The 25,736-nt window shown below is 41.8% G+C and overlaps 2 protein-coding genes across 2 annotated transcripts in view; one reads left to right on the top strand and one right to left on the bottom strand.

The window, feature by feature from the left end:
- Positions 1–25,736, bottom strand: part of znf277 (zinc finger protein 277) — a 60,683-nt gene that overhangs the window by 12,724 nt on the left and 22,223 nt on the right. Inside the window, exons 8-11 of the mRNA XM_036130904.1 lie at positions 23,039–23,171; positions 22,711–22,778; positions 22,398–22,494; positions 9,390–9,432 (exon numbers count right to left, since the gene is read on the bottom strand). Coding sequence (XP_035986797.1) covers positions 9,390–9,432; positions 22,398–22,494; positions 22,711–22,778; positions 23,039–23,171 — 341 coding nt within the window. The remainder of the gene's footprint in view (positions 1–9,389; positions 9,433–22,397; positions 22,495–22,710; positions 22,779–23,038; positions 23,172–25,736) is intronic.
- Positions 11,496–16,824, top strand: LOC118560149. Its single transcript, XM_036130903.1, has 2 exons — positions 11,496–16,557; positions 16,649–16,824. The coding sequence occupies exon 1, from the start codon at positions 14,604–14,606 to the stop codon at positions 16,242–16,244; it is 1,641 nt and encodes a 546-aa protein (XP_035986796.1). The 5' UTR covers positions 11,496–14,603; the 3' UTR covers positions 16,245–16,557; positions 16,649–16,824.

The raw sequence follows: 25,736 nt of genomic DNA, 5'->3' as shown, positions 1-25,736 counted from the left end.
GATGATGAAGATGGGTGCCCCAGTCACACTGGTGTTCTGACGTGATAATAGCTAATTGCTAGGCCAGTGTCCTATTAAACCTCTCCACCAGGCCATCATTCGTGGTGCGGGCCCTGTGAATTCCCAGGCGTTCACACATGGCAGCAGACACCTTGCCATGTGCATCATAGTTCCGGCCTTGGTCGCTGTGAAGGATCCCTGCTGTTCCAAACCGAACTTGGTCCACAGCCCCTTGGTGAGGACAGAGAGCCCCGTGACCTCATCCCTGTTAGATCACTGTTTGTTCCTGAGCCACTGTAGTACTGGTAGCAGGTCAGTGTCTTGTTCCTGCTGGGCCCTCCATTCTGTCACGTCCATCACTTGGGAGTGCCCCACAGGAAAGCCCTGTGCCAATTCTAGAATTGCACTGCTCAGGGTGGCAACACATTGAAGTAGCTCTCTAACTTTGATTGAGATTTATTTTATTTCTTCAAAATCTCATTCCTGCTTTTCTTTGAAAATTGCTTTTTTTGGACAACCATTTCTTGTATTGGATGCTGTGCAGCTGGATTGATTTCCCCCCAATATTTTTCTATATTTTGCTCTTTTGTAATGATGTGTAACCATAGCAACACGGTGGTTTACAGCAGGGAGCAAAGGTAGAATAATGCAACAACTGAAGCCAGAAATCTCACAGGAGTTGAAAAGGAGGCATCGTGGTTGCAGAGCAGTAGCAAATAGGAGAGAGAGAAGGAGGAAGACCAAACCATCTCTGCCATCCATCATCATGGGTAATGTGAGATCATTAGCTTAAATTTTCAATTCAATTCTATTTATATAGCGCCAATTCATGACACATGTCATCTCAAGGCACTTTCCAAATTCAATCATATTATACTGACTGGATCAAATTATACAGATTGGTGAAAAGATTTCCTTTAAAAGGAAACCCAGTAGATTGCATCAAGTCTTGACAAGCAGCATTCCTCCTGAAAGAGCGTAGAGCCACAGGGAGAGTCGTCTGCATTGTCCATGGCTTTGCAGCAATCACTCATACTGAGCAAGCATGAAGCGACAGTGGAGAGGAAAACTCCCCTTTTAAGGGGACAGAAAAACCTCCAGCAGAACCAGGCTCAGTATGAACGGTCATCTGCCTTGACTGACTGGGGGTTACAGAAGACAGAGCAGAGACACAACAAGAGTGACACACAAGCACAGAAGCATACATTGATCCAGGAATGTTTTATACAAAGGTCATATTGTAGAATGTATCCAACCTTCCTTAAGCCCTACAATGCATTCTGTAACTAGGGTCTTCTGTGATAATAAACAGCGATGTTGAAGCAGAGAATGTTTAATGAGAGTATGAGAGATGTAACTGAATGCATCTCGCTGCTTCTCCTTGCAAGATTCAAAGAAACTAACAGCTGTTGTCTTCTTTCCCTTGTGTTGTTTAATGAATATTCTAGGTGTTTGAACCTGACACGCTGCTTCTTGCTGGGATGTCAATTAGGTGTTTAGTTAATTCCACCACAGGATACACCCCCTACTAGTTGGAGACTGGAGGGAGGTTTCCTGGGCCCCAACGTCGTCCACTTGGATCCACAGGTGACTTGCAAAATTTGACACAGATTATTTTTCTCAGTTACAGACGGTGTTGGAGGCATACACCAGAATACAAGGAGATCTCAAGGAAGGAGGAGGTGGTGCACCACCCCCAGATGCCGACTGGGTGTGGCTTAAGGTCATCAAAAGAAAGTTGTTGGATGCCAGGTTCATGGAGCCCTACTAGGTGGTGGAAAGGACCTCACATGCGGTGAGGTTGAAAGGAAAAGCTGATACGTGGTTCCATCGGAGTAAGTGCGCAGCAGCACTGGAACCCCAGCGGTCACTGAAAGAGGCCAAGGAGAGCCTAAGGGAGCAGGTCAGCTTATGGTCCTTAGTCAGCAGCAAGCAGGGCCATAATACTCTGGTTCCTCACACAACAGAAACTCCACCCTGTATGTGTTGAAGACCTATCCGAAAGATTTATTGCGGTAGCACTAAGTGGGCTGTGTAAGCCACCACCTTTTATCAAGAGCGTCCAGAACAAAGAAAAACAACCCATAAAGGAACTGACTGGATTTGAGTGTGTAAAGAAAAAAGAAAAAAGAAAAAATTGTAATCACTGAATTGGTGTTATAAGTTCTTTATTCCTAAGATTTTGATTACAAGAAATGTCGGGATATTGGTTGGGTGTTGCATAATAATTTTGGTCTTTATTTCTGTGGTATTCTGGCTTGCTTTGATTGAAGTACTCCAAATAGGTTACACCCATCTGTGACGAACATTCCTGTTAATTCCTATAGTCATATGAGTTGTGTTAACTGAACTAATAATTATATTGTGGATCATACATTCAGAAGGAAATCCTTCAGGTTGGGGATGTAAGCGAAGTCTCCGGTAGCTGCACAGGTATAGAAGGATAATACATCACTGACAAGGGGCTTTATTTAATTGATTATGCTATAGGACATAATAATTTGGTGGGTAAATTTTCAAATTATAGGTTAGGATATCTCACTCTGAAATTAAGCTGAAATTGATACTGTACAGGGCTGCACATTGGCGCAGTGGGTAGCGCTGTTGCCTTGCAGCAAGAAGGTCCTGGGTTCGAGTACACCCCTGGGTCTTTCTGCATGGAGTTTGCATGTTCTCCCTGTGCATGCGTGGGTTCTCTCTGGGTACTCCGGCTTCCTCCCACAGTCCAAAAACATGACTGTTAGATTAATTGGCTTCTCCAAATTGTCCTTAGGTGTGAATGGTTGTTTGTCCTGTTTGTCTCTCTGTGTTGCCCTGCGACAGACTGGCAACCTGTCCAAGGTGTACCCCGCCTCTCGCCCGGTGAACGCTGGAGATAGGCACCAGCAACCCCCGCGACCCCATGAGGGATTAAGCGGTTTGGAAAATGGATGGATCGATGGATTGATACTGTGTCAAAATAGGTATGCATACTGTTTTATTTGGGTCTTAGGTTTCTGTTGATCTGCTACAACACTTCCAGAATTAAGAAAGAGAGCATGAATTTGAAAATTCCACCTCATCAGATGTGCTTTGATTGAGGGGCTCAAGAGACGCGATTGGTTTAGGCTCAGTTTTGAAGGTGATCTCTTATTAGAGATCAAAAGGGAGAATTGTTATGGAAATATATAATCAGTTGTTGCATTAATAGGGTATTTTTCTTAAAGCACAAAGAGTTGTGTTGTAATCACTAAAACTGTGTGGCTTGGAGTCTACAAAGGGGGAGGGTTGCAACAATAAATTAATTCAAGCTCTTGTAAATACCACGCAAGAAGAAACACGGGAGATCTTATGGGGGACCTTTCAAAATGTTATTGAAAGCTTTTTTATGGTTCTTAATGTTTATCTCAGTTAAATCCTAAAAAAAAAAACACCTGGGCTATTAATTAAAAGTTAGTTCCTGAGTTGACACTTGAGGATCTGTTTTGCTTGTGGGAAGATGGCCGCCTGGTGACTGTGGACCACACCCCCCAGGAGTGGGGGGAACGGTCCGGCTCGAGGAGCCAAGCGGTCTATAATAGACATGCAATCGGGGGTTTTCGGCAGACAGATGCTTACAATGGCCGTAGAGGGGAACTTCGGGAACTTCGGTAATATCTAAATGAAGCTTTATAGTAACGTAGTAAGTTTGTCTCTCTTTGGAATTCCAACTGTAACTAGAACTGCAAGCAGTTATTAACGGGTTCCAAGCCCACCCACGCCCCGCCCCCTTGAGCATGTTCCTGGACTTCAGTTCAGCATTTAACACCATCATCCTACAGCATCTGGTGGAAAAACTAGAACATCTGGGCTTCAGCACACCCCTTCGCAACTGGCTGCTAGACTTCCTCACCAACAAACCTCAGTCGGTCTGGGTCGGACAGAAAACCTCATATGTCATCACCCTCAGCACGGGCTCCCCTCAGGGCTGCGTCCTGAGCCCCCTGCTGTTCACTTTGATGAGACACGACTGCGTCCCCAGGTTCACCACCAATCACATTGTCAAGTTTGCAGACGTCACAACGGTGGTGGGCCTGATCAGAGACGACAACGACCGGGACTACAAAGAGGAGGTGGAGCAGCTGGTGGGCCGGTGCAGAGACAACAGCCTGATCCTGAACGTGGAGAAGACGAAGGAGATCATGGTTGACTTCAGGAAGAACCGGCCTTGCCACGCTCCTCTGCTCATCAACAGCTCAGCTGTGGAGGTGGTGAACAGCACCAAAATCCTCAGGGTGCACATCACAGACAACCTCAGCTGGTCTGTGAACACCACTTCACTGGTGAAGAGGGCACTGAAGCGCTTGTACTTCCTGCGGAGGATGAGGAGAGGCCACCTGTCCCCGCCCATTCTCACGACCTTCTACAGAAGCACCATAGAGAGCATTGTGACCAGCTGTCCCTCTGTGTGGTGTGGAGGCTGCAGCGCCTCCGACTGGAAGAATGTGAGGAGAGTGGTGAGGACAGCAGAAGGGATCATTGGGGCTCCTCTCCACTCTCCATTAAGGACATTTCATCCCAGCGCTGCATGTCCAGAGCCCATAACATCATCAGAGACCCCTCACACCCCCACCATGGACTGTTCTCCCGGCTGCCCTCTGGTAAAAGGTTCCGCAGCATCAGCTGCAGGTTCACCAGGTTCTGCAAAAGCTTTTTCCCCGTTGCCATCAGACTGTTGAACTCTAAACAGCACAAGTAAAAGTGCATATGTATACATATTAGGGCTGGACGATAATTCAATAACAATATATATCAATCGATAGACGTGTGGCGCGATAGGAAAAAAACGGGTCCAAAGTTCGATAGAGACAGTTTTCCTTCCTTCCTTTCAGCCTATCATATTAGTTGGTGCTACAGTCACTACTTCCTCTCGACCAATCGTAATGGCGGACCCAGGCACGTCGTCACAAAGCGCCGCCCTCTCAAACCACAACACAGAGCACGTGAATATGTCGCAGCAAGGAGCGGCGGAGGAAACAGTCCCAAAACTGGGTTTTACTAGTTCGCCAGTTCGACAGAAATAAACCACAGGGATTTGTAAAACTTGCAAGGAACCGGTAAAAACAAAGTCTGGTAACGCAACCAACTTGTTTAATCACGTAAGCCGCTCAGCCGCTCACACCCGCAACAGCGCGAGCTGAGTCAGCCCCGCGCGACTCCGCATCTTCCGAGGAATCTTCTGGAACTTCTTCCAAAACAAAGCAGGTACAGCAGCTAAACTGGGCTCCCTTCTTTGTGATAAAATTAAAAAGCGTCCAAGCGGCATAAGGACATCACGCATGCAGTAACGTGCTTCATAGTGATGGATATGCTGCTGTTGTCTGCAGCTGAAAAACCTGGCTTCAAACAACTACTTACCACTCTTGAGCCGCGATATAAAGTTCCGGGACGCAAGTTTTTCTCTAACAGCGCTCCCTATATTGAGCAACTAGTGCAGGGAATCAGTGCAAAATGAGCTGCAGTCTGTGTCCTTACACGCCACAACCTCGGACCTCAGCCCTGCGTCAGCCTCTCAATTATGAAACCTGAGAAGTAACTAGTGTACTATTCCCACCTAAATGGGTCATTTTATTTGGTATATTTATTTTGGTCATTTTACTGGTCACTTTAATTTATTCTTTGTCAGTATTTAATAACATACCTCAGGTCTCTTAAGTTTTTTTTCTTTAAAAAAATTCTGTTAAGGTTAAAAGTTGGTTAAAAAAGATTTAATTGGAATTCTGTGTTTGTGTTCTTTATTAAAATTAAATAATTTAGCAATATCATAAAATGTTCAGGCAGAGCTGCACATAAAATATGGTTTTAAATATTTTCAATAATTATCGATATCGATCAATATGCATTTTTTTTATCGATAAGCTTTTTTTCTATATCGTCCAGCCCTAATACATGGGTTAAGGCAAAAATAATCAGTTTGACTGATTCAGCCCATATATTCCCGGGCCGTGACCATCATGCCACATCAGTTACCTCACTTGCTTATTGTGCAAAGTCAACATTAACCAAATCTGGTAGGTCTACAATATCCATTGACCATTCCTGTATCTCTCCCACCTTTCAGCTTCAGAGCCTTGGCGTCATCCTGGCCAGCCTCCCATCCTCTCCTTCACTTTCCACATCATCACCTGGTTAACTTTCATCTCGGCAGCATCAAGTTCTTCCTTCACACTTTTGCCAAACTGATTCACTGTCCACTCACTTCTTGACTTTACAATTTCAGCTCCCTTCCCTCCCTGTCCTCCAGAAAACCTCCATAAACTGCAGCTAGTACAAAGACAGCAGCTTCATCATTACATCATTTACTTCACTCCTGTACATTAACTCCACTGGCTCCCTGTCACATTCAATATAAACCAATCCTATGATCATACAAGGCCAACCACAACCATGGAAAATGCAGGACACATAACTAACACTATGCAGGACGTCATATATTTTAATTTAACACAGATCGCATATTACAAAAATCAGTCTATTTTTCCTATTATTGCACAGCAATTAATTATCACAACTCATGAGTTCATAAAAAGGCATTATTTAACTTATTTGAAGTCTAATAAAACACTTATATTTTAGCCCTGTGACTGGCGACCTGTCCAGGATGTAATCTGTGTACCCGCCTAGGAAGAGCCACCTGCCATCCCCCCAAGCCCCATTACCCTGTTTCCCCATCAGATAGGGCTTGATGTCACACCTGTACGGAAAAGCGGGTATAGAAAATCCATTTCTGAAAGGTTTAATAAAATTGCTCAAAGTTTATCAGAAAAAAACATAACTTGCTTTTTAAGATGAACACTTTAATAAGAAAAATGTTATTAAACTTTGCATAAAGTTAAATATTGCTGTAGGTAATCTTGGCTGCTGTAGCTTGTCTCTCTGGCAGGTGATTTTGGGTTGAATAAAATGAGTCCATCGCTCAACCGGCTTTCTCAGCTGGTTCTAGTGCGACTTGGTTCTACAGTGTCGCTTCACATCGCGCTCCATTCTGTTTAAAAATAAAAATGAAACTTCATAAAAGCTTTCTGAGAATCGCCTTTCTTTGGCCTCACCCAGTTGAAACCCGTTCTCCATTCCATATTGTAGCTGCAGTTTATTTTATTTATTGACGTAGTTTCCTTAATAATCTGCATGCATCAAAATCCTTGTAATTTTATTTAACGAGTGTCCTGGTGAGGACACTCGTTTATATATATATATATATATATATATATATATATATATATATATATATATATATATATATATATATATATATATAGTGTGCGATTTGCTAAAAAAACAGAGGGGGGGATCATTTCAAGTGTTTTATAAATGAACATAACAACAAGGTTATGTGGCCTGCATGCTGTCCGGCTCGAGACAGCATGTAACCTGTCCTGGGTGGGAGGGTGGAGAAATCGGCTACTGCCGCTTGTCTTGTGACGCTGCCTGCAAATCTTCATCTACCAAAGTTCGTCCTGTAACATTACCATGGCTGTTTGTCCCGTCATCTACTCTTGACCTTTTCTGTTGATTTTTACTGGAGGACATCAGGATCTAATTTTCTCACTCTATAGAGTTTTACTGTTCTTCAATTATGCATTACGTGTTGTCATTTCTGCTTTAACTTTCTGTTCTCTCTCTTTTATCTTCATAGTAGGTACACCTGGTCTGGCGTTCTGTTAACTGTGACATCATCCAGAGAAGACGGCTCACCCGCTACTACCATCTAATGTAGAACAGATTACTAGATCAATGTGTGCTTCTGTGCTTTTTTTGTCTCTCTTGTTGTGTCTCTGCTCTGTCTTCTGTAACCCCAGTCGGTCAAGGCAGATGACCGTTCATACTGAGCCCAGTTCTGCCGGAGGTTTTCCTTCCCGTTAATGGGGAGTTGCTTCATGCTTGCTCAGTATGAGGGATTGCAGCAAAGCCATGTACAATGCAGACGACTCTCCCTGTGGCTCTACGCTTCTCCAGGAGTGAATGCTGCTTGTCGGGACTTTGATGCAATCAACTGGTTTCCTTATATAGGAATTTTTTTTACCAATCTGTATAATCTGATTGAACTTGACTTTGTAAAGTGCCTTGAGATGACATGTTTCATGATTTGGCGCTATATAAATAAAATTGAATTGAATTGAATTAATGAGACAGGAAGAACTAGCAGGCCGCCTCGATAGTAGGCATTCTTGAACAGATGTATTTGCATGAGAGCATATCCTCTGATGAGGAAACGATAGAATTATTCACTCAGGGCAGCACGACAGAACAAGGAAGTTCCAGTATCGACCAGCAAGTGCGCTGACCACCTACTCAACTAAACTGAGAAATTAACAAATCATTAAAAAAAGTAATTTGTTTAATTGCGTTCACTCAAATGTTTCATTACTTTGAATTACTCAAGAATGAATGATACAACACTACAAGTGACGAGCTTGTGGAAAACAAGCATGCACAGAAGGAGTATGCACTCATGCGTGTGTTATATTTGGGCCTCGTAGTTTTGAATCTGCATGTCTAAAATGTTGAAAATGCGCATTGAGAGTAGTTTATGGGTTTGTGAATTAAATAAAACTGCTCGTATGAATATTTATTGCATGTCAGTTTTTGCAAGTGATGTCACTTTACTGATTGGAAATTCAATGGAAGAACCCCATTAAACCATAGGAGGGCACCAGGCAGACAGTTTTAGACAAAAGCAAGATTTCTACAAATATGTAGTAAATTGTCAAAATAATCACCAGGATATGTAAAAATCACTATCAGAGAACCATGTTGACAGTTTGGTAGCCAAAAAAAGTTGATTTGTGAGCTACCCTTGAGTTACCCATGTGTTGTGAAGTGGCTCTATATAAATAAATGTAATTATTTTGACATGCCATTTTTCAGTAAAATATTTTTTTTTTCAAAAGCTTGAAAGAGCTAATTAATTAGGTACAAAATGTTAAAAGAATAAAAATGTGAATGAAAAGCTGATTTCATTCTCACGATACTCCAGTATTGTAAGTTTTTTAATTGTTACCTAAACAATTAACTAGACTAGACAAATACAAAAATTATAATTGCAGTCAACCTTCATACCCATTAACCTTCAGTGTCCAGCTGTTCAGTAAGTTGCACTGTAGCGGCTCAGCCCCCCATTTTACATTCTGCTTAGGGCCTTTAAAACCCTGGCCCAGCTCTAATTGGTTCACAGGGAGTCAAAAGGATATCACTGTCACTTAAAAATATGACAATTGTTACTGCAGCAGTGTGTATGGAAAACAGCCAGTGATAATGCTTACTGGCCTTGTCTTAGCTGCATGCTTTAGAATTCTCCTGTACGTTGAGATACGATGTTTGTGGCGCCTGCCTGCTACTTGTTGATAATGGTTATTACACATTGTACTTACTGAGCTTCATCTTTAGTTTATGAAGGTCAAAGCCATGGGAATCCTGCAAAAATAATCAGACAACAAAACGCAGGTAACTTATCACAATAGTGTTTAGCAAACACCAAAGTTCTATCTTTGAAGAATCTCTCTCTCTCTCTCTGTATATATATATATATATATATATATATATATATATATATATATATATATATATATATATATATATATATATATATATATATATATATATATATACACACACACACACACACACCGGCCACTTTATTAGGTACACCTGTCCAACTGCTCGTTAACACTTAATTTCTAAGCAGCCAATCACATGGCGGCAACTCAGTGCATTTAGGCATGTAGACATGGTCAAGAGAATCTCCTGCAGTTCAAACCGAGCATCAGTATGGGGAAGAAAGGTGATTTGAGTGACTTTGAACGTGGCATGATTGTTGGTGCCAGAAGGGCTGGTCTGAGTTTTTCAGAAACTGCTAATCTACTGGGATTTTCACGCACAACCATCTCTAGGGTTTACAGAGAATGGTCCGAAAAAGAAAAAACATCCAGTGAGCGGCAGTTCTGTGGGCGGAAATGCCTTGTTGATGCCAGAGGTCAGAGGAGAATGGCCAGACTGGTTCGAGCTGATAGAAGGGCAACAGTGACTCAAATAACCACCCGTTACAACCAAGGTGGGCAGAACAGCATCACTGAACGCATAGTACGTTGAACTTTGAGGCAGATGGGCTACAGCAGCAGAAGACCACATCGGGTGCCACTCCTTTCAGATAAGAACAGGAAACTGAGGCTACAATTTGCACAAGCTCATCGAAATTGGACAATAGAAGATTGGAAAAACGTTGCCTGGTCTGATGAGTCTCGATTTCTGCTGCGACAGTCGGATGGTAGGGTCAGAATTTGGCGTCTACAACATGAAAGCATGGATCCATCCTGCCTTGTATCAACGGTTCAGGCTGGTGGTGGTGGTGTCATGGTGTGTGGAATATTTTCTTGGCACTCTTTGGGCCCCTTGGTACCAATTGAGCATCGTTGCAACGCCACAGCCTACCTGAGTATTGTTGCTGACCATGTCCATCCCTTTATGACCACAATGTACCCAACTTCTGATGGCTACTTTCAGCAGGATAATGCGCCATGTCATAAAGCTGGAATCATCTCAGACTGGTTTTTCGAACATGACAATGAGTTCGCTGTACTCAAATGGCCTCCACAGTCACCAGATCTCAATCCAATAGAGCATCTTTGGGATGTGGTGGAACGGGAGATTCGCATCATGTCATGGATGTGCAGCCGACAAATCTGCGGCAACTGTGTGATGCCATCATGTCAATATGGACCAAACTCCCTGAGGACTGCTTCAAGTACCTTGTTGAATCTATGCCACGAAGAATTGAGGCAGTTCTGAAGGCAAAAGGGGGTCCAACCCGTTACTAGCATGGGGTACCTAATAAAGTGGCCGGTGAGTGTGTATATATATATATATATATATATATATATATATATATATATATATATATACATACACACTGTATATGTCCTGTAGAGAGTGGGTGTTTTATTTTACATGGCGCATTACTGTCATCTGCTGGACTTTTAGGGAAATTCTTTACTTTTACGTTATTTAGTCAGCACATTTTGATTAATCTATCCTTGGTAAATGGATATGTACCACAGGCTTTTAAAGTAGCTGTTATTAAACCTTTACTTAAGAAACCATCTCTTGACCGAGATGAGTTAGTAAATTACAGACCTATATCTAATCTTCTTTTCTTATCTAAAATGCTTGAGAAAGTAGTTGCTAATCAACTTTGTGAACATTTACAAACTAATGAATAATCTTTGGACCAGAGTCTTCAAACAATAAACTTCTTAACCAATCACTTAATCTGGATGGCATTAACTTGGCCTCTGGTAATAAAGTAATAAATATTGGTGTTATTTTGGACCAAGACATGTAATTTAAATCCCAAATGCATGGACCCTGAAAAACTGGTCCATGCATTTGTTACTTCAAGGCTGGACTATTGTAATTCTTCAGGAAGTCCACAAAATGCAGTTCAAAGTCTTCAGCTGATCCAAAATGCTGCAGCAAGAGTTCTGATGAAAATCAACAAGAGGGATTGTAGGAGCCATTTTTCCTTTCCTGTGTTTATCGCCACCAGGGGACATAATTAATTTTGAGTTCTGAGTGTCTGATGGGGGATGGGGTTATTTAAGGTCAACCATGATTGTGTTCAGGTGTTGTTAATGGGAAGAGGCAACAGTTTTCTATTGTGCTTGGTTTAGATTGAAGGGGAATGTTTGTGGCTGTAAATGGAAATATTGAGAATATGGACATTGTGCTAACAATAAATGACTTTATCATAAGTCAAACTGAAGATCGGATTACGAATCTTAATCGAGCGCACGTAAAACCAACGCCTTTCAGAAACAACAACCAGTAGCCTAAAATAGAGGATTTTATCTGCTACATTTAGGTAGGAAACTGCCTCGTTTGGAAGAGCCACCGATCCTTCTGTATTGTGGTGCCAAGAAGGTGCAAAGAAAACGCCGCATCGAAGTAGGCTATTGGAGCAGCCGGTCAAAGTGAGCGCAGAGGAGCGATTGGACACCTGTCGTCGGAACCAGAACCACAGAGGAGCGAAAGGAAATCCGGAGCCGCACAGGACAGATCAATATCGTACAATGGGAACGGAGCTGCATGGATCGAGCTATTGGAGCCACTGAGATTCGGAGCAGCGGACAAAGGGACGCGAATTATCAATGCCGGCCAACGCACCATTGGGATATGTGAGTGAGCGTTGATATCTATGAATGGCCATTATTAATGTGTGCACACAAAAATCCAACCTTAAATCCAATTCATTGGTAGCAGACTGAAGACTGCTTAAACAAAAAGAGAGCTCTCTATAAATAAATAAGCTATAAACTGTTGGCCATAATGGCAGAAGAGGAGAACATTGATCTGGTCGAGGGTCAAAGTAACATTGTGGGTAAAGAGGAAAATCCTCAATGGGAGACTGAAAAAAGGCAGGTGAAACTTACAGCCAAAGCTTTGCTGGTGAAGATCAGTAACTTAGAAAGTGAAAGAAAAACAAAGTTAAATAAGCTCACAAAATGAAAATAAACTATTACAGTGTTGAAAAATGACAAAGGGTGTGTAAATGACATTAAGGTGGAATTTAAAAGGTTTTTGGGTTTGTCTGAAGAAGCACAAAAGGTACACCAAGGTTTGTTGGGATTATTGCCTGTGGATGAAGCACAGAAGCATGACATGTGGTTTCAAGCTAAAAACGTTGAACGTTAATGATTTTGTTGCTGCTACTCATAAATGGTTGGCTGAGGCTCAAGGTTGCTCAGCCGGTGTGCCAGATGATATCAAAGAAAACGAGAGTAAAAATGATAATGAAGCTGAGCCAAAGACTGCCAGTGGTGACATGACCATGGGGGAGGAGGAGCCACAGATTGAACCTCATGACATCATTTCAAATGTTTCCTTAAGGTGTTTTAGAAAAAATGAGAGTCAAAGGGGTCCCTCAATAGCAACCAGCATATCTTCAACGCTTTCTGAACAAATAAAAGCGGAAGCAGAAAGGGCTGCATTCTTGACATGTGCAGCTGCTTTAAAGGAGAAGCATGCGCTGGAGGAGCAGGAATACCTGTTAAAGAAAAGAAAGGAACAACTTGAGATGGACACTAAGATAGCTGCTGCTAATGCCAAGCTAATGGTGCTAGAGGGCAGCACTAAAGGCAGCATTACATCTAAGCATTCTGATGGAATGGATTCATATGTTAGAAAAGGTGCTAGACCCAAGATGAAACCTAGTTTACTCCTTTCACAAGCTTCACAGGTGGTTACCAGACCTACAAAGAAGCTTCAAGAAGATGCTGGACTGCTGTTATTTTATCCAATCTCAAAGTTACCACTCAAAACAGTCTGCTTCTATCAAATCAAAATCAACCAGCTGGAGACCTTTACAATTTGCTGAAACAACAGAATGACATAACGGCTCTTCTGGTACAAATGCAAATTCCCATCTACGACGGAGATCCTTTACAGTTCAACTCCTTTATGAAAGCCTTTGAACATTGTGTGGAAGCAAAGAGCAGTTGTAAAGGAGACTGCTTGTACTACCTGGAACAGTACACCAAGGGGCAACCAAGAGACCTCGTACGTAGCTGCCTTCACATGACTGCAGAAAGAGGATATGCGGTGACCAAGCAACTCCTCAAAGAACATTTTGACAATGAATTTAATATTACTGCAGCCTACATGGAAAAGGTCACTGGTTGGCCTAACATTAAAGGTGAAGATGCTAAAGCATTAAAGGCATTTGGACTATTTCTTCGTGAATGCTGCAATGCTATGGAGGAACTGCAGTATTTGGATGAGTTAAGCATGCCAGCTAACATGAAAATCTTGGTTCAGAAGTTTCCTTTTAAACTACGAGAAAAATGGAGAACAAAAGCAAATGAGATTTTTGAGGGAACTAGTCAAAGACCATGTTTCAGAGATATTGTTGCTTTTATTGAACACTAGATTAGAATAATCTCAGATCCGGTTTTTGGAGATATACAGGATTTACAACCTGCTAGGGGAATCATAAGACCTAGCAAACCTCAAATAAAGTCATAATTTAAAAGAAACAGCTTTGTCAGCCATGTTTCTGTTAAAGATGACTAACTCGTCTTCTCTCAAAAATGAAGTAACTGTTGTTGACAAATCTAATTATTTATCCTGTCTGTATTGCACACAGGATGGTCATGTATTAGAACAATGTCGACAATTAGGAAAGAGGTCACACAGGGAAAAACTAGACTTTCTAAAAGACAAAGGTTTATGTTTTGGTTGCTTGGATACAGGACATTTAAAGCAAGAACTGTGATAAGCGCATTGCTTGCAAATACTGTAACCAAAAACATCCCAACATTTTGCACATTGGACAGAAGGAAAAAACCCATCAGACAGAGTTGGATCAGGCAGCAAAGGGCTGTAAAACCTCCTCTACTTGTGGTCATACTGGGGCTGGCCACCATAAAGGGATTATTCCCATCCTGCCTGTGAAAGTGAAAAGTTCAAAGGGAACAAAGATCATTAAAACATACGCCTTTCTGGATCCAGGGAGCACCAATACATTCTGCTCTGAAACACTTCTTAATAAACTCAACATTCAAGGTCGAAAGGCTCAGATTCATCTCCGGACAATGGGTCATAGCAAAACAATGACAACCTCTATCATTAAAGGGCTGGAGATTTCAGAAATAAATGGAAGCCATTTCTATCAGCTTCCCATTGTGTTTACACAAAAGGAAATGCCAGTCTCCACCGACAATATCATCAGTGAGGAGGAGCTGTCAAAATGGTCGTACTTAAAGGACATTAATTTTCCACGCATATATGCTGGTGTAGGCCTCCTCGTTGGCACAAATGCATCTAAACTAATGGAACCTTGGGAGGTGATTAATAGTCAGGGTGAAGGGCCCTATGCAATCAGAAGCCTCCTAGGATGGGTTGTAAATGCTTCAGCAGAAGGTTGCAAGGATCTTGAAAATGGCTACCCTTCAGTTCATGTCAACAGAACTACAGTTGATAAAATAGAAGAACTTCTGACCAGCCAGTACAACTATGACTTTATTGAGAAGTCCTTTACAGAACAAGAGGAAATGTCAAGAGAAGAACAGAAATTCCTTGATATAATGGATCGCTCTGCACAGCTAGAGAATGGACATTACAAACGGAAACTGGCCAATTCAAACACCACTGAAACATCAACACTGGAGTTGACAAAAGAAATGCAAACTCTCAAAAACTCAATGGGAAATCAAAGTGTGTCTCTAGAAGAGCTCACACAAGCTGAGACAGCCATACTCTCCTTTTGCCAAAAAGAAAGATTCCCTGATGAGTTTGCTGCATTAATATCCCGCAACTTGGAAATACCCAGAAGCAGCCTAATTTACAAACTGGACCCTGTGCTGCAAGATGGGCTTCTGCGTGTTGGAGGCCGGCTGATTGAAGCAGCCATTCCTGAGAACATTAAGCATCCTATCATTTTGGCAAAGGACCAGCACATCTCCTACCTTATCCTCCGACATTTTCACTTGCATCTTGGTTATGGAGGTAGAAGTCATGTCCTCTCAGTCGTTAGAAGAAAATTTTGGATAACAAATGGAGTTTCAGCTGTGAAAAGGGTCATAGCTACATATTCTTTCTGCAGGCTGTATGGAGGACAAACCGGTCAACAGATGGCAGACTTGCCAGAGGAAAGAGTGGTCCCTGATCTGCCACCATTCACAAATGTTGGTGGAGATTATTTTTGGCCTATTGATGTGAAAAGAGGACGCAGTATTGTAAAACGCTATGGAGTAGTGTTCACTTGCATGACAAGCAGGGCTGTGCACCTTGAAGTGGCATACTCTTTAGATACAGACCCATGTATTAATGCACTGCGCCGATTTATCTCTCGAAGAGGGCAAGTTTCACACATGAGATCAGATAATGGCACCAATTTCCTAGGAGCAGAAAGAGAGCTACGAGAAGCTCTAGCCTCTCTAAATAATGGAAGAATTGAGAAGGCCATGGCACACAAAGGGATTAAATGGAGTTTTAACCCACCATCCGGATCACATTGTGGCAGGGTTTGGGAGCGTCTCATTCGCATGATCAGAAAGGTTTTGCACTCAGTGTTCCGTCAACAAATGTTGGACGATGAAGGATTCCACACTGTACTTTGTGAGGCTGAGGCAATACTTAACGATCGTCCCATCACAAAGTTATCAGAGGACCCCAATGACCTTGTTGTGATATTACTGCCAGGATCATCAAAATGGTTGACTGAATCAGATTGAATTCTGATGACACAGCCACAGAAGAGAGAGAACCAGTGGGGACAGCCCCCTCCTTCTCTCACCAGGGGGTCCCCTGCTGGTGATAAAAACTTTCCTCCCGCAGACAAAGAGCCCTACTTCTGCAGACCTCTTCAGCAGCTGCACGGACCACCTCTCCAGGACAAGGGAGAAGGCCTGAACCATGGGGCCATATGGCCTCATCTGCTGGAACATCTGAAAGATTCCCTGGACCAGCCACGTTGATCCAGGGTCTGCTAGACCCGACTGCCTGCGTCAGAAGAGGACCTGACTGAATCCGGACGAACATGTCCGGGTAAATACAGAGCTAAGTTGCTGTCTTAACCCACAATCAGATGCAGAGCAAAGATCCTGCATGTGAAACAGCTCTGTGTATTTTTCCTCAGCCTGTACAGGAAAGCGAACCCCGATGCAGCTGAAGGCTGGAATGCTAAGGAAAACCCCTGCTCAAATTGGACTGCATCCCGGTCAAAGAACATGGCCTCCAAGCCATCCAGACCACGCCGTTAGCCAAATGCTGCTGCAAGGCTAACGCTAGCCTCCCAAGAGCCAAGCGCTAGCCCGCTAGCGCTAGCCAACAACTTCCCTCCTTCAACGCTCCTCCTGTGAATGGCCAAAACTGGACAGGACTGACACGAAACAAAGGACAGAGGTTTGGGCAGCGGTCTGAGGGTGAAGTAAAAGGTTTATTGGGAAATGATTTGTAAACCGTTGTATACCTGGTGTTTTGAACAAAAGGCTAACAATATAGCATTGCTAGCATTTGGTACCATGTCAGCGCCGAGTGTCCGCTAGCCAACATGCTATTAGCCTTGCTAACATCCGGTTTCTGAAACCGGATTTCAAAAGGAGTTTGTTTTAAAGCATAAAGCGTAACTGTTCTGCTATTATCTGCCTTATTCCCGCACTAATATGGTATATAAATGCCGTTTTTCAAGGCAATTTTGGCAACTTTATGTTGTAACCTCTTAGCCACCGAGCTGCCACAGCGACCCCATGCGCCCAGAGGGAGAATCGCATTAACAAACTCGGTCGTAAGGGTTTAAATGATTTTACGGGACAAACCGGTCCTCAGAATATTATTTCAACAAATAATGTTTTGTTTAACTTGGGCTTTGCATTGTGAATGGATTGAAAGATCTGCAGTGAACCAGGATTCACTGAAGTATTCTGATTATGACCAACCATTTTTGTTTTGTCTTTTGTTTGCTTTTGCTTGTAAATAGTTCCTTAGCTTAGCTTCTTTTTATCTTAATTTTACTTAGTAGTTTAGTTAAGTTTCACTAGCCTAGTAGAGAGGATTTATTAATCGAAATATTGTGCTAATTCAGGTAAACAACATTACATAGTGATGTTCTCTGGATGTTCATTTTTTTTCTGTTATTAAATTCTTGGACTTGAAAAGAAGTTGTCACTCCTTTTATTCTATGTGTGTGCAGGTTTTGCTGTTAAAAGATCGCTAGTGCTCGAATTCATCCCTTTCAACCATTGTCCTGATATCAGCTTAAGAGCTGATCATCACCAGACAATACTTAACAGACAGAGTTATTTATGAAACATTAAATAACTTTAAACAGTGTATAATTGCACAACAACCTTGAAGCTTTAACACCCAACCACTTGCTACTCATGAAGGGAAAACCAGCCTTTCCGCCAGGACTCTTAGACAAAAAGGATGTTTATGCTAAAAGAAGGTGGAAACAAATCCAATACATTTCAGATGTCTTTTGGAAACGTTGGATTCGAGAATATCTACCATTATTACAAGAACGACAAAAATGGATAAAGAAACAAAGGTGCTTCACCCCTGGGGATGTGGTGGTAGTAATGGACTCCACAACACCTCGAGGGTCTTGGATATTAGGAAAGGTTATAAAAACCTTTCCAGATGAAAGGGGTCTGGTGCGAGTGGTTCATACAAGGAGTTGATTGACAGATATGTTGGACGTTACCCGTACCTCATGAAGATGAGTGAGTTTTCGGTGGACCTTAAAGATTTGCCGACAGTGGAGGCCGTTGACATAAACCATCTGGTCCTTCAGACATCGTATTACAACAAACAGCAAATGAAGGCCTATAAAAGTATGGAGACATATAACTTCTTTGTCAGAGGGTGGGTCCACAACCTCGGCACCAAACGTCTCCACGACGATCATCGTTTAGTCTTCGCTAGGGTGAGTGTTTGTTCTTATATTGTTTTATGTGTTAAAAGATACTAGTGTTAGCAGTAGCGGCTATAATGTCAACTATAATATCATGCAACACATCTTAACAACAACGTTAGCCGGACAGTTGTTTATGCTGATCTTCTTTGAGCTTCATCCTCTTCTCTCGTTGAAGAGATGCTTCTGATTTGGGCTTAGTTTTTTGGTAACCGAGGTTGACCGTCGGAGCCCAGTCTAGCGACTCAACGTCACCAAAAGCGCCAGGACAGCCTAAACCAGGGGTGTCAAACTCATTTTGGTTGAGGGGCCGCATACAGCTTAATCTGATCTCAAGAGGGCCACACGAGTTAACTCATTGCAAGATTAAATAGAACTAATAAATGTGGACTTGTTGATTTTTATATTAAGTTAATTTTTTCACTTTTACACAATATATTATGAATAACCTCAGCATTTTTAAGAAAAGTATGTGCAATTTCAACAATACTTTTACTCAGTTAAACATTTACTTGTGCATTATGCATAAGAACTGATCACAGTGTTTATACAATGTTGAAAAACATTTATTCACCTTTTTTGGAACTTAAAAACAATGTCCTGCATGACAAAATACATCAAACAGATAAAAATTAAGAAATGATTTGAATTTTTCCACACCTGAAGCTTAATCTGCTAATTAAAACACAGCGCCCCTCGTGGACAATATAGAAACTGCATATTTTCAATTAAACGAAGTACATGTTTTTTTCAATAATTGTTTTATCATTCTCTTCCTTTTATCTTGTCCACTTGTGAAAGTCAAATCTGATGAGCTTTTTGTGGCATCTTATTGCCACATTGCCAGACAGGACACTGGAAAAAAAAAATGAAAAAATATATATATATATTTTTTTTTTTTAATTGATAATGCATTTAGCCACAGGGCCGGACTAAATTGTTCGGCGGGCCGGATCCGGCCCACGGGCCGTATGTTTGACACCCCTGAGCTAACATAACGTTATAGTTTACCTCCAACGAAGTGGTCGCTGCAGACACAGGCGTTGGCAGACTCTGCTCCTCCAGACCGCAGACGTACGTTTAAAAAATTTTTTACGGCGTTGTTCTGTGAGCTTTTTACAATTTTCACCTTTATCAACGACAATCTTTGGTACTCTGTAAAAACTCTTTTCCTTTTCTCAGTTCGAACGATTGGAGCAGCTGTAAATTACACAAAACATAGGCATTATTTCAGACGGCAGATCCTCAGCTACTTCACTTCCTGCCCTCCATCTGAATTTCGCGGTGTCGCGAAGCAGCACTGTGATGTCACGTGAAACCAAATAATTAGGTGCTGGCGTGTAGGAGCCATTTTTCCTTTCCTGTGTTTATCGCCACCAGGGGGCGTATTTCATTTTGAGTTCTGAGTGTCTGATGGGGGATGGGGTTATTTAAGGTCAACCATGATTGTTTTCAGGTGTTGTTAATGGGAAGAGGCAACAGTTTTCTATTGTGCTTGGTTTAGATTGAAGGGGAATGTTTGTGGCATCTAAATGGAAATATTGAGAATATGGACACTGTGTTAACAATAAATGACTTTATCATAAGTCAATCTGAAGATCGGATTACGAATCTTAATCGAGCGCACGTAAAACCAACGCCTTTCAGAAACAACAACCAGTAGCCTAAAATAGAGGATTTTAGCTGCTACAGGGATCATATTTCTCCAATGTTAGCTTCCTTTCATTGGTTTCCTGTTAAATCAAGAATAGAACTTAAAATTCTTCTTCTAACGTATAAAGCCCTTAATAATCAAGCTCCATCATATATCAGAGCTCTGATTACCCTGTATGTTCCTAACAGAGCACTTCGCTCTCAAGACTAATCTTAAAACTTCCCTTTTTGACAAAGCTTACAGTTAGAGTGGCTCATGTTACCCTGAGCTACCTCTATAGTTATGCTGCTATAGGCTTAGGCTACTGGAGGACATCAGCGCCTATTCTTCTCACTCTACTGATTTATACTGTTCTCTTGTTTTGCATTGCATTACACTGAAATGACTGTTGTTATTTCAGCTTTTAACTTTTTGCTCTCTCTCTTTTTCTTCACAGTAGGTACACCTGGTCTGACGTTCTGTTAACTGTGACATCATCCAAGGAAGACAGATCACCCGCTATTACCATCTAATGTAGAACAGATTACTAGATCAATGTGTGCTTCTGTGCATTTTTGTCTCTCTTGTTGTGTCTCTGCTCTGTCTTCTGTAACCCCCAGTCGGTCGAGGCAGATGACCGTTCATACTGAGCCCGGTTTTGGTTCTGCTGGAGGTTTTCCTTCCCGCTAATGGGGAGTTTTTCTTTCCAGTGTCGCTTCATGCTTGCTCAGTATGAGGGATTGCTGCAAAGCCATGTACAATGCAGATGACTCTGCCTGTAGCTCTACGGTTCTCCAGGAGCGAATGATGCTTGTTGGGACTTTGAAGGAATCAACTGGTTCCCTTATATAGGAAATTTTTGACCAATCTGTATATTATGATTGAATTTGACTTTGTAAAGTGCCTCGAGATGACATGTTTCATGAATTGCCGCTATATAAATGATAGCGTGTTTGTGCGCTACACACACACACACACACATATACACTCACCGGCCACTTTATTAGGTACACCTGTCCAACTGCTCGTTAACACTTAATTTCTAAGCAGCCAATCACATGGCGGCAACTCAGTGCATTTAGGCATGTAGACATGGTCAAGAGAATCTCCTGCAGTTCAAACCGAGCATCAGTATGGGGAAGAAAGGTGATTTGAGTGACTTTGAACGTGGCATGATTGTTGGTGCCAGAAGGGCTGGTCTGAGTATGTCAGAAACTGCTAATCTACTGGGATTTTCACGCACAACCATCTCTAGGGTTTACAGAGAATGGTCCGAAAAAGAAAAAACATCCAGTGAGCGGCAGTTCTGTGGGCAGAAATGCCTTGTTGATGTCAGAGGTCAGAGGAGAATGGCCAGACGAGCTGATAGAAGGGCAACAGTGACTCAAATAACCACCCGTTACAACCAAGGTGGGCAGAACAGCATCACTGAACGCACAGTACGTCGAACTTTGAGGCAGATGGGCTACAGCAGCAGAAGACCACATCGGGTGCCACTCCTTTCAGCTAAGAACAGGAAACTGAGGCTACAATTTGCACAAGCTCATCACAATTGGACAATAGAAGATTGGAAAAACGTTGCCTGGTCTGATGAGTCTCGATTTCTGCTGCGACAGTCGGATGGTAGGGTCAGAATTTGGCGTCTACAACATGAAAGCATGGATCCATCCTGCCTTGTATCAACGGTTCAGGCTGGTGGTGGTGGTGTCATGGTGTGGGGAATATTTTCTTGGCACTCTTTGGGCCCCTTGGTACCAATAGAGCATCGTTGCAACGCCACAGCCTACCTGAGTATTGTTGCTGACCATGTCCATCCCGTTATGACCACAATGTACCCAACTTCTGATGGCTACTTTCAGCAGGATAATGCGCCATGTCATAAAGCTGGAATCATCTCAGACTGGTTTCTTGAACATGACAATGAGTTCGCTGTACTCAAATGGCCTCCACAGTCACCAGATCTCAATCCAATAGAGCATCTTTGGGATGTGGTGGAACGGGAGATTCGCATCATGGATGTGCAGCCGACAAATCTGCGGCAACTGTGTGATGCCATCATGTCAATATGGACCAAACTCCCTGAGGAATGCTTCCAGCACCTTGTTGAATCTATGCCACGAAGAATTGAGGCAGTTCTGAAGGCAAAAGGGGGTCCAACCCGTTACTAGCATGGGGTACCTAATAAAGTGGCCGGTGATTGTATATAAATATATATATATATATATATATATATATATATATATATATATATATATATATATATATATATATATATATATATATATATATATATATATATATATATATATATATATACACACACACACACACAGACTTTACCTTCATATGTGTGTAAATCTGATCCATTGTCTCTGACTGATGATCGCAGAAGAGACAAACGGCAGAGAGAGGATGGGCCTGCCAGTCTGACCAATCACTGTGGAGAGCACATAGATGTTGGAGGGAATAAGCAGACTCGCACGTCCAAAAGAAAATATTTTCTCTGAAGAGGTGGATATAAAACAGTTTCCTGTACAAGGCTGATTTTATCTTTCATTATCCTATTGAGATCCTTTTGGGATTAGCTAGGCATTCTATCTTTGGGTCGAGAGGTTCTCATTCATGTAGATTTTACTGAGATTTTGCTACTTACTCATCTTCATCGTCTATTAGGTCCTGGTCATCTTCACTCTGAACGTCCTCCCAGGTTTTTCCCAGTTCCTGACAAGTGAACACACTGTGATGAGAAATGCACTGTGCTGTGGTCTCATTTAAAAAGGTTGCATAAGCACAAAATGGAGCCTAAAACTTGCATATGTCATTTTCCATGCAAAAGCTGGGATCTACATTTTAAAAAAAATACGGGAAAATGTGAGGTCCTTACTGCATCTCTGACTGATGTGTGTGCTTTTTCACTTTTCAAGGCATTTCATTTTGTAGCTTTTCTAATATGTAAAGGAAGACTTTTTTTTTAAATTTACCAGGTAGTTGATGACATAGAAGCGGTCATATTCATGGTTATTGGCATTTATGCGACGGTGAGCTTTCTTCCTCATATGATCCTTCAGTGTGGTTTTATCTCTGAACATTTTTTCACAGTACAAACACTGCAGTCTGATAATAGAAAAGAAAACAGATATTGGAGAAAGAAAACTTTTTTGACCCCTGAGACATAGAGAAAAGAAAACAGCAACCTTAACTATGCTGAAATGTGACATAACACACAGCAATGACATTTAAAATCAACCACAGTATGCTTTCATTATCAGATAATCCAAGCTACAAGAGGAACAATTTGTTTTTGTTATAAGTTAAGGAACACAGTAAGGACTTGGAAACAGGCTTAAATCGGAGGCAACCGGACTTTCGCACATTCTTTCTAAAGATTTTGCGACACCTATCCAAGAGTCTTTGTAAATTCTGGTGGATAGGTATCGAAATCTTTTCAGAAAGAACTAGGCAAAAGTCCGGTTTCCTCCTCTGTTTACTGTTGCGATGACCCGGATAACTGAGAATGGGGCATTTCTCAAATTAAGTTACATTTTTCCCGGGACAGCCCTGTTTCCCGACTGGTCGGACAGGAAGAGTGCAAATTACATTGGTAACAACTGCAATACTAATCATTTTGTAAGATTACCACGTCCCAGGAGTTTAATTTCAACCTGCTTCAACCAAGAAACCTGGCATAGAACAGCTTAAACGTTAGTTGAAATGTAGAGGCCTCAAAATGAGCGGAAAGTAAGTACTATTAGCAAAAAGGTTGGGGAGGCTGTCCTCTCCTCTCTCACAACGGGGGGTCAAACCCGAGGAACAAACCTGCTGAATCTGTGTAGAATTACAGCTAATACTAAGAAGAAAAAAATGCATCATTACAGGTCTATGTTGTAATTTATTATAAAGCTCATTGCAGAAATATCATCCTGCTGTAATCAGACACTCAAGATCACCATGAGAGAATCATCAACTTGAGCCACGAAAAGAAGTGGAAGACCAGCAAGAAGACAACCACACACCGCTTCTAATCATCACAAATGCATGTATTCAGCTGGTATTTATACACACTGGGACTTTTACTGTTCGTTAAGTAGTTGTCGCAGGTGTGTGTGTGTGTGTGTGTGTGTGTGTGTGTGTGTGGGGGGGGGGGGTGAGCCCTGCTCTCTTGCTGTCTGGCGCGATAACCAGAAAAATGCATTCTGTCTAAAATAAATGAAGCCCAAAAGAGCGACAGCACGTTCAGAAACAACCCCAAGAAATCACAATCACCGTCTGTAACCACGAACGTTACAAGTGACTTTAGAGAAAGACAAGCCCAAAGTCGCTTATAATGAGCAGACTATGAGACACTGAAGCTCTCATGAACACCCCTCACGGACTGCATGATTTTTAAAGCTGCTAAGAAAATGCCAAATAAATGTAGCATAGTTGTCCAGATCCTGCAGTCGGTGGTTTCAGGTCTGGATGTTCATGTGTTGGCTCTGTATGACCAATGAAATGTAGAGACAGTCTTTGGTCAGATTCCATGGTAAACTCCTCTCGGTTACGAGCTCCTATCCAACACTGAAATTTCTCTGCAATCCTCCAGGTTTTTGGATCATTAAAAAGGGAAAAACATCTCTTCATATGATCACGATCACCATATCCCCAGTCTGCTGGTGAAGATTTTCAGTCATCCAGGTCATGATCATTCCAAAAAAAGGTTAAAAAACAAAACAACTGGACTTTTTTTTTCGAAGTTTGAAGATGTTTCGCTTCCCATTCAGAAAGCCTTCTCAATTCAAATGTCTGGAGTAGTGTGGAGTTCCAAGCTTTATATTATTGCCCAAAAAGGCCTAGTTATGGCTTTTTGGGCAAGGCCTAGTTATGGCTTAGATAACATGCAAATTAAACCAAAACTGGTCCACCCCTTTGCAATGGGGAGTCTTTAGGGTCATCGTTGGCCTGGCTTATAGGGGAGATGTTATGATCACCTGCATGGAGGATTGAGGTGAAATTCCAGCAGATACCAACGCAGCGGTGTTATTGTTGTTGCCATATTATTGTCTGTTGAGGCGATATTCAGAATAGCTCTGTTACCGCTCTGCTTGTACGACCACTAGATGGCCGCAATACATGCGTCTAAATGTAGTAATTTGGCGTCATCAGAGGAATGCCTGGTCTGCATGACTAATCTCAACTCAGAGAGGCCAGTCAAGCAATCAGTACAGACAAGTTGGGGTCTTATATAATACTGCAGAACTTTATGCATTTAAACATGGATTAATCTGTATAAATACGACAGTTTCACAACTCTGTTGAATGAAATTGTGAAAATGTAATATCCGTCAAATATCAGGAAAGCTGACAGTTTTACAACTTCAAACCTTTACCATCCCTGTTATAAAAATGGTTTAATTGATATATGCCAATGATCATAGAAGTCATGGTAACGCTTTTCTTCAAAGCGTTACCATGTTTCAGGTGCAAGGTGGAAACACAGAAGGATTTGCTGACAGCTGAAGTGGTATCAAAAAGTATTTGCCCACTTACAGATTTATTTTAGCATATTAAAATGTTTCATACCATTAAATTCTAATATCACAAAAAGATTCTGAGTATTTTTTTCTAATTTAACCTTTATTTAATCAGGAAAAAATCCCATTGAGATTAAAAGCTTCTTTTTTAAGGGACTCCTGGCCAAGA

The sequence above is a fragment of the Fundulus heteroclitus genome, unplaced genomic scaffold (genome assembly GCF_011125445.2).
Source record: "Fundulus heteroclitus isolate FHET01 unplaced genomic scaffold, MU-UCD_Fhet_4.1 scaffold_39, whole genome shotgun sequence".
Classification (NCBI taxonomy): domain Eukaryota; kingdom Metazoa; phylum Chordata; class Actinopteri; order Cyprinodontiformes; family Fundulidae; genus Fundulus; species Fundulus heteroclitus.
This window is presented reverse-complemented; position numbering and strand designations above follow the sequence as displayed.

Bases quoted from the DNA above. Each gene is read 5' to 3' on its own strand.
- LOC118560149 (XM_036130903.1), top strand. From the start codon at position 14,604: ATGGGTCATAGCAAAACAATGACAACCTCTATCATTAAAGGGCTGGAG.